The sequence below is a fragment of the Passer montanus genome, unplaced genomic scaffold, assembly GCF_014805655.1.
Source record: "Passer montanus isolate IOZ18808 unplaced genomic scaffold, ASM1480565v1 scaffold17, whole genome shotgun sequence".
Lineage (NCBI taxonomy): Eukaryota > Metazoa > Chordata > Aves > Passeriformes > Passeridae > Passer > Passer montanus.
Genome location: NW_024364270.1, coordinates 11463889 through 11481768, shown reverse-complemented (window position 1 = coordinate 11481768; position 17880 = coordinate 11463889). Strand labels below are relative to the sequence as shown.

Sequence of the window (17880 nt, the reverse complement as noted above, 5' to 3'; positions counted from 1 at the left end):
TTCATGCAAGGACAAAAAGAATTTTAATCTTATTGTGACATCCTTTAATATCTCTTCAGGCACTTGTCATAAATTCAGTCACTGTAATGACTCTCCCAGAGTTAGTTTCCAAGGTCCCATTAAATAAGAGAGTCATCAGAAGAAGCAGTTTTTTAAGGGAAAAAAAAAAAAAAGAGAAGGAGGAGGAAGTGGGCCAAGAAAAGAGATCTGACTATCTTTAGTGGCATGTAGTTCGTTGATAAATACAAAAAAAAAAAGAATTATGAATTACTTTAGTCACTTTCCCCCCACGCACACATCAACCCCACAATGAACTTTAACAAGAATCAGACTCTTACTTTTTCAACTGAAACGTTTGTGTGATATTCCAAGAGCTTGAGGACAGTGATGCTTCAAGAACTAGACAATCTGGAAAAATGCACATGTTAGGTATATGATGGGTATTACAAGAAATAACATTTCAAAAATAATTTGAGTTGAAAACTCAAAGTAGCTGGTATGCACCTTCTCTCATACATTCCCTCACACTTTTGACTGATAAAAATAACCAGATTTTGTCCTTCCACAGAACTTCAGCTGAGTTATACCAACGCTTTATACACATATATTAATTAAGTTTGATACCACCATTGCATGACAAATAAAAGTAATGTTGTTGTCAGGATACAGATAAGGAAACTCTACTATGAAGCAGGGATACAAAATCATCTCTCAAAAAGCACAGAATGATATATACTGTGGTATAACCAGACCCTGAATTCAAGTCTTCTCACACAGCAGACTGTTCTAATGCAAGAGACCCCGCCATACCATACTTCTCTCTCTTTCTGTCTCACAGACTTGGTTTCAGAGTCTCCTTTTGTAATCTATGCAGTAGCAATTTTCATCCTATTTAAATCTTTTATGATTGCATGAGTCAATTTGCCATTATTTCAGCTAGCAATTACTATACCAACAATTCACTGGCAGCTGTGGTATGAAAGAGTATCTTCCCTTATGAGCAGAATACCACATCGAACAGTAGAATTAGATATATACCACTTAAGCCATGGTCTCTTTCATCTGTGTGCCTGCAGATGTGTAGTCTGTGAAATGAATGGCTGCCTGAGATCAAATGAAACCCATGTTTGCAGACTTTTCTGACTTCTCTATGCTAGAAAGTAGCTAGCTTTTTAATCCAGAAAAGTTACACAGATTTTAAGTATATCAATCTCGCAAAGGTAGAGAAACCTTTGTCTTTATCACAGGCTGCCTTGTTCAGATGAAAGGCAGCTTTGGCTAGATCAACGTTGCTAATGTGGGTGTTTCCTCCCTCCACATGGCACTTGGGTGCTCACTGCAAAGGTCATCTGAACTGCTTGCTAGAAACAGCTCTTGGGACCACTCATATGATCAAACTCCTTACTAAACGGATAGCAGAATCTGACTTCAACAGCAATTTTCTGCTTAAAGATGTGGATGAGCACAGACAGGCATTCTGAAATCCTCCATCAAACACCTGTTTGCATCTCCAGAAATCTAGTTATCAGCAGAAATCTGACGTGTTGATACACAATTGCCTAAATCAAAATAAGAGAAAGGTCTCAGGCCATGAGCTACAAGAAGAGTAAAATATTCCTAGTATCTTACTAGAAGTAATAAGTAATAGTAAAGAATTTATCTCCTACTGGCAGAGCTTGTATTTACTTTTAAGCTTGTATAAATACTTTAAAAACAACACTGTCAAATATGCTTTCCTGGTTCTGTCTGTGTTGAAATTAATGGAACCTATTATTTTCTGTATGGTCTGCACTGACCTTTTAAAATGCATTAGACTGCACTGAGTAGCAGGTATTTTCAAAATGTTTTTCCAGGAAATGATACCTAAAGGAGTTTTGCAAGTGCATTCTCTTGTGAAACTGAGGTCAGTTTACAGGAGATACCACAAATAGACAATGTTACTTCACACTTGCATTATCCACTAAGAGATCTCAGCTCACAGGAGCATGTGACTAGCAGTAAATACTGGCTGGCACAAGATAACCTCACAGCCGTCTGGTTAACACTGCCAAAGGGCTCATTTTTGGCACAAAGCACAGGCAAGGTGAGCTGGCTTCCATAACAACTGTTCTCTGAAAACCTGCTAATGGAATTAGGAGAAAGCTTTAATCTGTGAAGACAGAGAACCAAACTATATACTCCATAATTACAAGAGAACATGGCTTTTGGACTGGGTCAATAAAGAGCATTTCCCTATTAAAAATCCACTAATGGTGTTTACTAAAGACAGCTTAATAGATCAAAATACTCATGGGTATCACTCCAGCTGTCACTTTCTAGTGACAGTCTTTCCTTCTCAATTCCCAATGCTGGACAAGAGATTGTGATGCTGGTGGAGTTTTTATCATACAGCCTACTCAGATCCAAATATTCCAAAGAACCTTCTGCAGGGGCAAGAGTCCCTGAGAGAGAGAGCTCTTTGTAGCACTGAGCTCTTCAGAACAGCAGGTCCTTGGAAATACCTGGTAAATTTAATTTCTTTTTCTGTACCAAGGTTTTTATAAGAGAATCAGATTGATGCACAGTATTCCATGTCCTTTGGGCTATATTATTAAGGAAGAGATAGAGGCAAGGCATGTGTCTGTTTTCTGTTTCCCCTTCAAGTCACTTAAAAACATGTGGGAATCCCTGTGTTTGCTACCTGTTCCTTATAAAACTCTTGCATTCTAACATAAGCAACTTCAAGAAGTTATAAGGCCAATCTCTGTTAAAAAAGCTTTGTGCTTCTATACAGAGTCGTGAAGAAATGCAAGGGGGACATTGCCCTACTATTAGTCAAATAAGACTCCACTGTGAAGGATTATGATCTGATCCTTGAGACCAAAGCCTAAAGAACAGCTCAAAAGTCTAGATATTCAGAAATTTACCACTTCATTCTAAAACTTGTAGCCGCCCATTAGATACACAAACCAGATCACAAGCATCACACATCCAATACAAACTGCTCAGGTATCTAACTCTGAGAACCACTGAACAAAGCAGTGTAAGAATTACTGCAAAATGATTCAACCAATAATTCAGAAGGATGAATGAAATCCAGTCAAAAGGATGCACCCACTAAATTGCCCCTGAACCATCTATTTTTCTGCTAATCTTCTACATTGCACAATCACTTTCTCACAGTGTCTAAGTTAGGTTGAAACAGTTAATTAAATGTTAAGACTATTTATTGTACAGACATTCATAATTAGATTCTCCTCTTATTTATGCTAGTACAGTTTCTTGCAAAGACAAATTCTGTTTCCAGATTAGAGAAGAGTTAAGATGGGTTAATTTGTCAAGGCAAAGCACTAGACCAACACTGCTTCCATTGCTCCAGCCAGCTTGACTGTCATTCCAGTTATCTTAAGTTTCCTTAGACAGTTATTAATGGCACCATGTAAATAAATATTCTAATGCTAAGGCACTGCACTGCCACAGGGTCAACTGAAGAAGCTGCTTCCAGCCACAGGGTAATGTGTATTATTACTACAAAAGATTCTACATTAACAAAACTTTAATCACCAAGAACATTGTGAGTATACTCACATCACTTGACAAAATATGAATTATTTTTCTTCAGTGACATTTAATCAAAAACATTACATACTTTCACCCTCATTAGGTCTCTATTTATACAGTACTCCCCCATATTAAAGGACAATGAATAAGCATTAAATACATTTAACAGTAAAACATACCGTTATCAGTTATCATCGGAGTGGTTAGATTGCAGAAACAGGATGAATTTTTCAACATTACGTTTTCATAAAATATTTCAACAGTTGTTACAATTTTTATCATACAGAAAGTAAGGATTTTGTTTACATTTGTAGTCACAACAACCTATAAAAGAATAAAAACAAGAATACAATGGGGGCTTTGTTATACTCGCTAAGTCATCATCTTGTCTCTACAGCAAACAACAGACTATGAAATGCACAAAACGAAAATTTTTGTGGTGAAAGCAAACAATTCACTAGGTAAACTCTCAAAGGAGAGTGACTCTCCCAACTGAAGAAGCCATACAGAAAGAGTTCTGAAAGTAACAGCATTGCTTACTTTCAGAAATAAAATGGATCTGTATGGTATGTTAGCAAGCAATCTTAAATAATTTTGGAGTTTAAAATTAGAATATTGCTGTGTTATATGCTGTTATATTCCTTTAAAAATATTTAAGTAAGAATCTTCACAGAGAGAGATCGTTTGTATCCATAACCAAAGAGCACTTAATTATGAAACAGAACCTGTATTGTAATGAATTATCCTTTGTTTCTGGCTGGGAGTGCTTTACAAATATGATTACATTAGTGTATTCAATCAGGAAATCAGAAACAATAGCGTGCAGATTAAGTGGCCAGTCACAATAGTTGATAATCAAATATTCAAGGCTGCGTGTGCTGTGAACAGATACAGAGTAAAGACTAATATCCAGCACTTAAGAATTTGTGTTAGCATATGTGTCCCAGTGAATGTTTTCTAACTTGCTACAAAGCTCAGAACTTCCATGCTGCACTTGATAGACAGTTACTGGAAATATTACAATAGCTGATACAGTGATACAATTGGAAACATTTCCAAGCAATGTTAGCATAGTAAATGAAATTTTGACTCAGCATCATGAAGTGTAGCTTCAAGATATGTTCCACAGGAGAGGAGGAGAACATCTATCTAATTTACACATTGAGCTTTCTGTGATTTCCAAGATATTTGCCAATTGTTGGGGTAAGAGGAACTAATGTATGGAACGTGGTGACAAAAGAAGACAAGCTGCAATAAGCAACAACATTACATATTTTAAGTCACAATAAACAAACACACATAAAGCTGGGTGTACATACCTGATATTTGGCAGGGAAACTTAGCAGGATTTTCAGATCTTTATCAGGTGCATGTGAAATGTTATACCAACCATTTATGCTGTTTGAATGTGTACAATTTTCTTTTAATGTGCACCTAAAAGTATACATAAAATTATACTAGCCTCCTTATCGTGCCTTTGTCTTCAGACACTGTACTTCAACTTATTTAAAGTTATTGATTTTTTTTTTTTACAGGAAACCTATTGATTTTTTACAGAAATACGGTTATAACTGCAAAAAGCTTCGGGAAAATACTTCAACTTATTTAAAGTTATTGATTTTTTTTTTACAGGAAAACTATTGATTTTTTACAGAAATACTGTTATAACTGCAAAAAGCTTCGGGAAAACAATCAGTAAAATCTTCTGCTTATCAAAATTAATTACAATGCATTGATATATGCTCGAGGGTTTTCATTAAGTCAATGGGACTTTAGCAAATATGAGATGCTTGGCCAGTAACAGTGGAATTGGTAGCCCGGGATGGAATTCATCATCACCTGTTGACTGTTCCATTGTACAGCTCTAGATCTGATCCCCTGGCTGCCCCCAGCCCCCCTCCACACTCTGGGGAGAAATAGGTTCTTTAGGGTACAGTTCACCTACCCTGTTTCAGACATTCACACCAAAATGAAATGAACCACACTATAGAAGCTGCTTGTTCTCTCCAGAGGGTATAAGAAGGGATGGGAGTGAAGCTCAAATGTAAAGCTAGACTATGAATGTGCATAGTTGATGAGGTGCATCCTCTTCCCTAATCTCCTTTGTCACCCACTAATATGAATGGTAATCCTTCCCTTTTTTGTCAGTGCACTTGGATAAAAACACCGGATTTGAAAATGTTCAAAATAGATTTCTCTGTCTTCAAGGACAAAATTCATTTCAGAATTAAGATAGCTCAAAGTAAATACAAATGTTAGAGATGCCAAATTGTAGGAAACACACTGTGCAACAAAAAATTAAGGAAGAATGAGGAAACACTGGAATACATATGTACTACAAAGATTACACATATTAAAAACATGTTATAAGAAAAAGACAACATAGGCATACAAATTAGATGGACAGTCAATGAGTTTGAAAGGTGAATCCTTAAAATGCTGTCTGCTGTCAACAGTGAATGAACAATTCATAGATTAACTCCAAGTAATTTCATACAGTTAGCAATTAAAGACAAGTAAGTGCTAACTGAATATATCTTAATATTTTAATACTAAGATTGAATATTTATAAATAAATGTAACATTTAATAGTTTTAATTCCACTTTACCAAATGTAGAAGCATATATAGTTTCAATCCTATGAACAGTGACATCTGCCTGGCATGAACCATTTCTTTGCTACAAAATGAAAATGAGTTCACAGTTGCAAAGTATGGGCCTTTTTCAATAGGACCTCACTGTAAAAACATATTTTACAGACAATGTGTTTTCCCTCCAAAATGAACAACATATTCAACAAAAATATCCACCACATTCTGAAATGCCCAAAATAACCCCACAAATCTTAGGAACCATAAAGTCATCTTCTCTGCAGATCAAGATGTTGTCAACTGGAATGCAGTTAAGCACAAGGTCACTTCCTTTGTGGTCTAACTCAGGAAACTGAGCTTCTGCTGGACAAGAACCTGGTGGGGTTTTGCATCTGAATACATTCAGTTCCTAATGATATTGTAATAAATTGGGACTATATATGCCTCACATATTTCAAACTGCCTGAGCTAGGGAGAATTTCAGTCTCATTTATATCTCTCTTCACCCTACTGAGATCACAAAGGCTCATTAACAACACAGTTTTAGAGCCACAGAAGACAGGATCTGTCATCAACAGATGCGCATAAATCACATTCTCAGAAACATACAGGCAGGTAATTCACACTGGCAACGAGGAAAGACAAAAGAAAGACATTCCACAGTTTCTGACAGGGTGAGGATTATAATGCTAAAGATGCAAGGCAACACACTTGCAGTATTTGGCACTAAATAAATCTATGCATTTCAGTGATGCTCATATTGAAATATTAAAAAACTGTTTTTCAAACTGAATATTTACAACTGTCCCACGAAGAAGCTACTTGCTTTCTTAAGACTGCCTGAGGAACACAAGCAAGGGACCTGTTTCCTTCATTGGCAATGAAGTATCTGAGAATTTTAACAGCAAAACCAGTAATGCCACCCAGGATCCAGGGTCATGCTTGCCTTTAGGTGAGGGAAAAATGCATCTTTTGTTGCTCTAAAAGCTGACCTTTAACACTCTAACAGTGTGCTGTGGAGAACAGTCATTTTCATAGGAATCAGTCACATCTGATGCCCCTCAGCATAAATTCTCAAAATTGCCCTGGAAAGGCTAAGAGCAAAATAATTACACTCACCTAATGATGCAATTATTCTGTAATACCTCTGTTTTTAAAAATTTTATATTAATTGCAAGTGAATGAATATAACAGATAAATATAATTTGTGAACCACAGGATTCTGAAAATTAACATAGACTCAGACAAGTAAGTCTGGCTTTCTTGGTAGGGTGAACTGGACCTTATATATACAAATATGAAGGTATAAAGTATGAAACCCTTGGTTCAGATTTCAGACATGCCTAGATATGTATACAGAGAGAAGTAGAGTCAATTTTTTTTTTAATATTCCACAGCAAACTAGTTCTTTATAGTACTAAAGATTTCTCTACACATCTGGAACTGTGTTCATCTTATTTCACTATGATAACACAATACTTATGCATACTGGTTGATTTGTATTTACTTAAGTCTCTGCTTCACTAATCTTTGTTAACTACAGATCCTAACATACTTGCCTTCTCTGTCCTGCTAAAGCATACTGATTTCCTCATGGAATGAGAACATGCTTTCAGAGAAAGCTGAGGCTTCCTTCTTTCTCCAATGTACCAACCCCTGAATGAAGTCCCTGACATCCCACACATTGACTACATGCAAAAGTAACTCTGGTCATATTAGATAATACATTGTGTTGTTTCCATATGGAAAATCCATGTAAAACATCAATACCTTTGAACTGAACATCAATTCCTTTGAATTTGAATTGTATTTCAGTGTAATTCAGGGAAATCTGATTCATCTACAAAAAAAATCTATAAACAGCAGAAATCACACAATGCTGTGACTAACTGGTTTTAATGACTGCAAGTGAAAAGGAGAATTAATATATGTCCCTATGGAAGATAAGAGTAGAAATAGGAACAGTGGAAACATTTTGTTTCATTTTGTTTTCACTTGCAATGAGATGCACATATTTTTTCATTAAAGGACTGGATTTTAATTCACACTGTCCTTAAAATGAAGAATGAGCATTGCTAGTAAATTTTATATAAAACTGGAGTATGTATTTTATTTTACAGAAAATTTATTTCCCTGTAAAAGTAGAAAACATCATTGATCCCAAAATTATTATGGAATATATTGCTTTAGTAGACACATATGGACTTTGACTAAAATACTGGCTAAAAATTTCTTCCTCTTTTCCTAAAGTTTCACTAAGAGGTGTCTCTTCACAAAGCCAAATATTTAATGACATTAAGTATTTAACAGTAAAAAATTATGTGGGTGTTGAACAGGACTCGTATTATAGTAATTATTTTTTTCTCCAAAAGAGTAAATTATTTCTGTTTCAGTCAAACGGAAACTTTTCATGATTCTCCTCATAAGCAGGGGATTTACTCAGTAAGAAGAGTTATTCACAATCTCTTTATGAGGCAATTAAAAGCCTGAAAAGCTTAGCACTGTCACATACACAGCTTCTATCAAGGGAGCAAAAGAGAATTTGAAGAAAACACATCACAGAATGAATACCTACTCTCTTCCAATAACTACCTTTGCAAACACAAAGTAGCAGATCTTCAGCAAAATCACGCTAGCACCAAATGGGTAACAAACCAAAATGAGTAGTATTAACTTTCTAGAAGCGGCTTCTAGTGGAATTCCTCAAAAATCCATCTTATAGGCACTTTAGTTTAAGATTTTAATCACTGGCAAATTGGCATAAAAGAAGGTTTACACTGTTGACATCTGCTGATGATACAGAGTTGGGAACATTAACATGCAAAGGAAGATAAGAATATCACACAGCAAAACTTGGATAACCTTGAAATGGAATGACATTTCAAAGCATAAAGTACAAGAACATGTACCTACAGCAATAAAAATCTCACAACCCATATGTGTTACAGACTGGAAACTCATCAGTTGGAAAGACAACAAAGAAAGAGAAGGACCTGGGGGCATCATTTGATCATGGATGATTGTGGCCCGTCAATGTGATGCTGTCATGAAAAAGACGTTTGTGATCCCAGAACACACTAAGGTGCTTCCTGGACAGACTGATTAAACAATACTCAGCAAGGCACAGCTGAAAGCTCTTCTGGAACACTTTGAGAGTCCTGGCCATCCTTATCTTAAAAGCATGCATGAATTTCATGGAAGGATTACTGGAGTGGAGGTAAGAAAGGAGTGTCTCAAGTGAGAGAACCTTAGTGAAGTTCAATGTTTCAGCACACCAAAATGAAGAGAGAGAGAGAGAGAGAGAGAGAGAGAGAGAGAGAGACTGCTTTCATAAAAACATTGAAGAGGTGAGTGTGAGAGAGTGGGGAGGAACGTATTTAGGCAAAGGTGATGTGAACACCAGAACAAATAACCATAACCTATCTATAAAAATACACATGATGAAAATGAGAAGACATATTTTTATCAGAAAAAAAATGAGACTGCCAGGAAGGTGCACAACCAGGGCAGGAAGGACAAAAACCCTATTTAAATTTAGGATGGTCCTTTGCAAGTTTTTAGTTTTACATTATGTGGTTGCTTGCAATTGCTAAGACTAGGCCTGACAACTCAGGAATTTGTCCAGTCCAGGCCCCAGATGTAAAATAGATTTCAAACCTGCTTCAAAGTTAGTGTTGAAACTAATGACTCAAATGTGGGAATGAAGTATTTAGAAAGAAATTCTCCTTTGGCCTAAACCAAAGTCAGTGGTTTAAAAAAAACCAAACTATCAGTACGGAAGACAGCTAAGTGCTCTTTTCTTGTTCTCACATACAAGACACTTCCAGCTATTAAGATGTTTCAAGCACAAGTATACAATTTTCTCTCTCAGTCTGGAAAACAAAACTATCTCTTCTAAAAGCAAAATTATTTATTATTCATAGCCCAACATATATTTTATGGATAGATCTCAAAAATCTGAGAGTTACAAAGCCTTTCAAAAGTTTCCTTTCACATGACAAGAAAGTGTCTCACATTTATGGCTATGACTGATTCCACAAAAATCAGTAGATACAATTTTGATGTTGAATAGCCCCAAGCCAGTCAAAATGTACACTGACTAGTAATGCTCTGCTTTTATATGACAGTCTAAAATACTAAAAAATACCTTTGATTGAAAGAACACCACCCACAGTAGGGGTCCTTTGCAGACAAGCATTCTTGCTCAGAAGCAAATCTACCACAATTTGCAACTGGTATTCTTCTCACCTGAAACCAAAGAGTGCAATAACACATTGAATTAATACAGCCTCCATAAACAGGGAACTTGAAGATTACCATTAAAAATCTGACAGCAACCAAGCACAATCCCTCTGGGGAAGTCTCCTTATGGATTCCCCTCTGCCAGAAGACCTTTGGATAGAAATATGCAGCCTATTTTGCACACACTGTATTTTGCCATCAGATAATGAAACACCTCTGACAATAACAATTTGGTTCTACTACTCAAAGGCCAGCATGGGCAGATTAATGCAAGAAAGACTGATCAGCATAGTGAATTATAGATAACAATAGAAAGGAGGTATATTTTACAAATAATGCTCTGCTTAGCAGAACACCATTTTCCTCTCCTCAGAATGGAGATATTTAAATGATTGATGAAGGTGCATCCAAAAATGCATGCGCATAACAAAATGCATCTGTGTTTGCATCACCATGTCAGGTTACTGCATGTGCACACTGGAACAAACGCATGCAACTGCTTAGCATGCATGAAAATGCCATTTCAGTAAGTAAATGTAGATAATTGTGGCTATATTGTATGTATCTATACTTGTACATTCAGCTTGAATATCCTAGCCAGCCATTTTCAGAAAAGGAAAGGAAAAAGAAAAAGAGAAAGCTGATTACAAATACTGAATACAGATACAAATAATGTGATTAATAACAATGAGAATTAATGAACTTAGTAAGAAAAACCAATTCAAACCATATTCTACAAATTTGCAAGAATTAGAAGTTCCTATATTTTGTCAACAGAAACAAGCATACACTGCTTCCTGCAAAATTATATTTACTGGTTTTTACATACATATATTGTAAAATTCAATTTATCTGAAAGTGTGTGAGAAAATCAATTCAGAATCCAGTCATAATCTTAGGTTACTATCAAGTTAAAGAAGACAATGTAGAAGCCTTAATTCAGCTCCAAAAGATGATCAGAGAAGTGCATTTATTCCTAAAAGCTGTTGTTCCTCTATAACAACTTAGTCTTTTATCAAACCGAAAGAAAATTAAAGTCTTACTTTGAATATCTACGTATACTTTTGACCGAGACTTTGATTCCTTCTATATTTGTGATCGATGTTTTATACCTGTCAGGGGTTCTCCTACCAACTTACCCCTGCTCTATAACAGCAGGCTAAAACATTATGTTCACTGCCAGAAAAGTGATTTTATTTTAAGTGACGGTAATTAAGTGCTGGGTGAAATCCTGATCAGCTAAGATGGACAGCAAGCCCTTAAGCTTTCAAAGCCATCTTTCCCACTGCTGGCGAGACAAAGGGATTCTCTGATTGCTGCTCAGTAGCCCTGCTGCAAGACGTGCTGCAACAACTGCACTGGCTCCTGGGAGCTGCTCGCCGCGCAGCTCCAACGCGTTTGCTCACGTGCAGCAGCTCACAGCCACTGCTGGACTCCTTGGCCTCACTATGCACACACATTGCTCACTTCTCTTTGTGCTTTTGTTTTGTTCTTCTGAAGTCTATGCCTAACTGAAGACAATGGGAATTTTATCACTGATTACAGCATTATCACTGATTTCATCAGAACTAAGGCTTCAAAGCCATCTCTCAAATGAAGCGATTTCTCCACTTTAGAAAATCCTTAATTGACTGGCAAACCCTGACCTATCAACACTGGGATTGCTTTGTCTCCAAAGAGTGTAGAAGTTTTTTGCTATCTCTAAGCTTGGCTCTGTATGATCTGCATTTTCCTGCCTCCAGGAAAAGCACAAACAAACACTCTCTTGGGAGAATGGCATAAAATAACCATGGAATTAAGGGTATTACTGGATCATAGCAACACTGGGCAGCACCATGACAGCAGAAGCTCTTCCAAGCTCTGCAGGAGTGCAGTCCAAACTTAGACAACATAAGCAGATATTAGATGGAAGGCTGGTAACTGCAGTTTGCCTATTAAAATCTAACTCTGACACAAACTGATGCTTCACTTATAAAGCAGTAGAAATCCTTAAAGCAGTAGTTTATATGAATGTATTATTTTATTAAATGTTGTACTTACCTTATTGGCAGAGGACAGATAGATGTAGTTATTATTCACTGGATCAAGTCGTAGTTTGGGGAAAATGGAAGTTTCTTCCTCAATTTCATATAAAACCTCTGGGCAATTAGATTTCATATCCTCATTAAGAATAGCCTAAAACATGTGTAATTGAATTATTCCCATGGTCTTTTATTGGTCAGTCAACATCTTAAATGAAAGCCTAATTTCAGTTACATCAAAGCTTCTGAGATGAATTACTGTGCCATGATTCAATTCACTTACTGCACTGGTTCTCACACTGGAGAAGGCTGAAGGAAAAGACCACAAGAACAGAATTTCAACAAAATCCATGCCAGACACATTTAGCACTGAATTTGGCACCGGTTTAGCATAAGAAATATGCCTTCCACCAAGCCTGTTACTGACTGATTTAGAAACTGAATGTGGAAGAAATGCCTGTATCCCAAAATTACACCTATTACATCTACACTCCTTTTACTCCTATCAATGGAGAAAATATTAGTCTTCAGAAAACAAACTAACATTCAGACACCCATAAAGCAAAAAGGAATTTAAACAAATTTCTTTGTGGCTTCTCTAAGTATACCTGTGATGATATTTCTTTTTCTTACCTTGCCCAGCTTTACTATTTTCCACCACCCTTTGCACAGAATTCAAGAGAACCAGAGACCCCAGAAACTTCATTTTGCAAGTCAATAAGCACACCAATGTTGGTTTTTCATGACTAAACAAGAGAAATGCGTTCACTATCTCCACTGTGTTAAGGAGACATGGAAGACTTAAATTTCATCTTTCATTATCAAAAACAAAATGAAATAAAATGGACAAAGCTTTTGAATATCTCTATTATATTCCTCTCCAAATGTTTACTTAATAAAGACAAAGAATGAGAGTCATCCTTTGCAGTGTAGGCAGGAAATGCACATTTTCACAAAACCCAGAAAAAAATTAAAGCATAAAAGACATTTGACTGGATGGTTGAAATATTTGATAATGAGATAAGACGACTTTCACTTTAAAACAATGGATTAAGTTAGCACAGGTCAACTATTCAGAAGCTAAGGCAAAATGAATCTTGACTCTTCTCTCTAATGGACAGCTTTTGACATCACACAGACAAACAGACAACAAACACACACACACACCCTTCCAAAATCTAACAATATTTCTGCTGGAAAAATCAAAGCAAGGAGGAAATAAGGCAGAATAACTGAAAACTCCACAGTTCATAAATTAATACTGTGGGCATTAGGGTTTTAATGAAATGTTTACTTGAATTTCAGCAGGCTATATAAGGGCTTTTGAAAGTTCTCTTGCTCCCCAAATGACCATACAACAGTTATTTCACAAACTAAAAACAGAGATGCAGGGGATCATATTTATTTATAATATACTGAATAAACCAGGAAATATTTACCCACTTGAATGCAACAGCAGCTGGTGGAGAAGGGAAGAAGTGCCACACACAGCTTACCTTCAGTAACTGTCCATCATCTGTTCCCAAAAAGAGAACTATACGATTCAAAACAACTGTGCCATAAACAGCTACTAATCCAGAGTGAATCAAGGTAGGTAATTTCTTGATTGATTGTGCCTCCTGAGAATCAGATAGAAGAAAAACATATTAAAAAATCATTCACCTATACTCCAAAACTTTGAGGAAAAGAAGAATACTTGGAAAGATTCGCAGAGAACCAACTTCAGACAATACTTTGGGTAACATTCCAATTCTGACACAGTTTCAGAGCAACACATTATTGGAAATTACACATGAATCTAGTTTTTCCTGTGTGACAACAGCCATATCTGTAACAAATATTATATCTGCTGCTGTTAAATCACTGACTTCAGTAGGATACAGACTCAGCCTAAAAGCAGTTAAGTTACTTTGCAATAGGATTTCTCTTTTTTGGGACATGAGTCCTGGGTTTATTCTGATTTGCCAGTTCTTCTCAATGAAGCCATGCTTTGCTATCACCTGAAGGCTACATACACTCAGCAACCACTCTCAAAGGCATGCAAATATTCTGGAGAAAGAAGACACTTCAAACAAACAGTGTCTGTGTGTATAAAAATGCAAACCTTCATCTTCCATGACACTAGAGGAGTAGAGACTTGTGTATTACATAAACATAAAAATGAGATAAAGCAATACAAAGTTCATGTCATGGAGAACATAAACGTAGCTGTGTGAGCTTTAAAATCAACACATTACCCTCAATCCTCCATCCCACCTGGAGGAAATTAAGTGGCAAACACATGCAAGCTGCTCATGAGAAAAACATCAAGCAGGAAATCCCTGTATCTTGTGGAATGAAAAACCAAACCAAAAAACTCTCATTGTAGATGATGTAAGGAAATCCACATGTGTGAGAAGGGGACCATTTACCAGGGGGAATCCCTAGAAGCCCATGTGTCTCCTTAGTAAGCAGTAACTTGGTTTTAAAGTCCTCTAAGTCAATCTCTGTGGTAGACATTGCCAAAGGTATGATCCCACCTGCTCTCCAAATGGGTCCAGCCCCAGCCAAGTTTTCCTTCACTTTCCCTGTATAATGTTTTCCAGTGAGCTTAGTTAAGGCAATGATGTGCCTAGAAGATGCTCTGTAAATCTACCCACCTACATTTCATTTGAGTCATGCTCCTCATCACATGAACATGTGGCTGCACAAACACCAGTGCTGGCACAAAGGAATGGCAGGCATGGAGAGTTAGGAGATAAGAGCTCAAGTAAGACCAGCTCCTTGGGAACAAGCCCTGTAGGTTAGTTCACCAAATCCAGAATTTCAGCCTCCAGGACAGATTCCTAAACCTACAGGAACCCTCTGAGTGCAAGAGCCTATTTCACTTAAATGCACAAAACAAAGTGTGGATTGGACCATCAAAACTGACATTTAGAAGTAAGGTGAAGGCATTTCTTGAAGTTATGAAGCAAATCCATAACATGGTAACAGCTGAATTTAACTCTCTTGCATGGTATGATGCTGGCTTAATCCCAAAGTCTTTCAACTAGAAATTTATTTTTTTTTCTGAACTGCAATCCTAAGTCAATTAAAATGTTCTTCAATCATCTGAATGATTTTAATTAGCTTAAAAGAACAGCCACTTGGAACAAAAGAAGACTTGATTAACTTTCATATTTAAAGCCACTATTTATTTTTTCATGAAGCAGGAAGAAGACACAGCATGCACTGTGTCATGCACTGGCACAGAACTTTGGTAAAACTTACTTGGCCATGAGAATCCAGTACCCTGGGCATCTGTGCTAGATAGGGAAGTGGGGCAGGGTGTGGTTGCAAGCATTTTAAGGTGGAAAAAGTTAACTCACTTTATAATAGATCAGAAGGTAACAAAACTCCAGGACAAGTGCACTCAATGAGTCTTCACTCAGGTTAGGGAGTGAGGAAGCAGAGCTCCCACACTTTCATTTCCAACAAAATTAGAAATAGTTTTTCTGCAGTGCACCATGTAGGAGTGTAAGAGAGATAAACTGCCCTAGGTTCCTCACAGACTCTGTACAACAAGATCACAGAAAAGAGGAGTACTCACCCTGTTTCTGAAAAGCTTTGCTGCCAGATTTTATTTTGACCCACATACTAATAAAATAACCAGTGTCATATCAGTGCATCCTCCTCATCTGACTGAAAAACCAATACTGACAAGTGTGGAAGTCTCCTCCCCTCCCTCTGCTCGCTAGAGGGAGGGTCAACACGACATTGAGCTAACACAGATAAGAATGGGGGGAATTCAGACGGTGGACAGTCACCAAAAAAATTGCCTTGTCTCTTTTGCAACCTATTCCTCCAGTTTGCCCAGCTCCTCCAGGGTGCAGCTGCTGCTTTCACCCTTCTGCCACCCCTTTTCCACATCCATTTATTGTTTTAACAAGCCCTTTTACCTCTTCCACTGTGACTAATAGGGTTACAGCACTGTAGGGCCTTCCCAAGCTGCTTATTTCACAGCTAAATTCATTCTTAAAAATACATTTACAGTCTAAACTTGCTTTACACTTGAAGAGTCATTCATCTCTGTGGTCATTTTTTGGTCTATCCTAAAACATTTTCAAGCATATACAAAAGTAAGAAAAGCAAAAGAAATTATAACACCACCCTGTAAGACCTCCCTTTTTAAATTTTTCAGTTTCATTCTCTGTTCTATTCTGTAGTCCCTGTACAGTCTATAGTTATTTGGTTATTGGCATGGAAGGTATTTATACTAATTTTCTATTTGGCACTTCATTTTCAGATGTATCTCCATAGGACTCCAGCTGCAGTAACCATATTCACACTTCTGTCTTGATTTCCTCCTGATTATTTTACATTGCATGCCTCAGAGGAAAGGGCAGCATTTTTAGCTCACGCAGCACTCATCATATGCAGCTGTCCAAAAAGTAAAAATAAAGGGTTTGAGCATCTGAGTGAAAGAACAGATGCAGCTATACAAAAGGACACAAGATTTATAAGTAGGGTATAGCAATAGTCAACACTGAAACAATAGATGCTTTTCCTAGGGGAAAAGAACTTTCAGAACTTTATTTTCTTTCTTAACTTCCCCATCCTTTAACCACCTCCATCAATTTTTACTATATCAGATGGTAACAAATATTGGGGGATGCAGCAAGCCTTTATTAGGGCTAAGGAATGAGAAAATGAACTATTCCACAATTTTATTTCCAGGAATTTTTTTGATTTGTGCATTGCCCAGCAGTGTTAGGTGGACAAACCTGCAAAAAATCAAGGATAACCAGAAAATCAGAGTCTTCAGTGAGACCTTGCAGAGGCAAATCCGGAGGCTCATGATGCAAGGCAGGAAGAACAGTCAGAGGCTATGGTTGAGTGAGATGCTGATGGAGACTCCTGAGATGGGGAAGTTAGAAACTAGTGACTTCTTACATCAGCAAAAACAGTCCTTCTCTGCCCTCAGATCTAAATTCACAGAAGTGGTGAAGTGTCCTAATAACCAGTGAGGGAGAACAAGCTCCATTAAGGAAGGCTTTGAAACCAACTGAGCTTGAACAGCGTGTTAGCAGAGAGCAAAAGGAAGTGGTGGGTGACCGTGAGGGATGAAGGCACACCCTTGCTAAACAGTCATGCTGTTACAAGAGGTTGGGGCTTTTTTTGGGGACTCTACTCATTGCAGAAAGACTGGTAATTTTCCATCCCTTGGACCACTGCCCATTGTTGCACATCCACATGGACACCAAAGCCATGGCCTAGTGCAGACCAGAACTACAAAGCTCTGGGGGCAAGGTGAATAAGATGGGACTCCAGGCTATGTTAACCTGTGGGGTCAGTCAAGAGTGATGCGCTTCTGCAAAACCAAAGAAGAACTGACTGAAGATGTGATAATCCGAGCAGAGAGCTGGAGACCAGGCTTCAGTGTGTTCAGGGAAATGGTCAGTGGGATCCCCTGAGTCAGCTTTGAAGGGACATAGAGCTCAAGTAAGCTAGCAGGTCTTTCAGGACAA

At 37.3% G+C, this 17880-nt stretch overlaps 1 protein-coding gene across 1 annotated transcript in view; it reads right to left on the bottom strand.

Moving 5' to 3' along the window:
* PLXNC1 (plexin C1) overlaps nt 1–17880 on the bottom strand; it is a 70638-nt gene that overhangs the window by 45892 nt on the left and 6866 nt on the right. The window contains exons 2-7 of the mRNA XM_039704113.1: nt 13891–14013; nt 12414–12548; nt 10279–10379; nt 4860–4974; nt 3720–3864; nt 339–408 (exon numbers count right to left, since the gene is read on the bottom strand). Of these exons, the coding sequence (XP_039560047.1) occupies nt 339–408; nt 3720–3864; nt 4860–4974; nt 10279–10379; nt 12414–12548; nt 13891–14013 (689 nt within the window). The remainder of the gene's footprint in view (nt 1–338; nt 409–3719; nt 3865–4859; nt 4975–10278; nt 10380–12413; nt 12549–13890; nt 14014–17880) is intronic.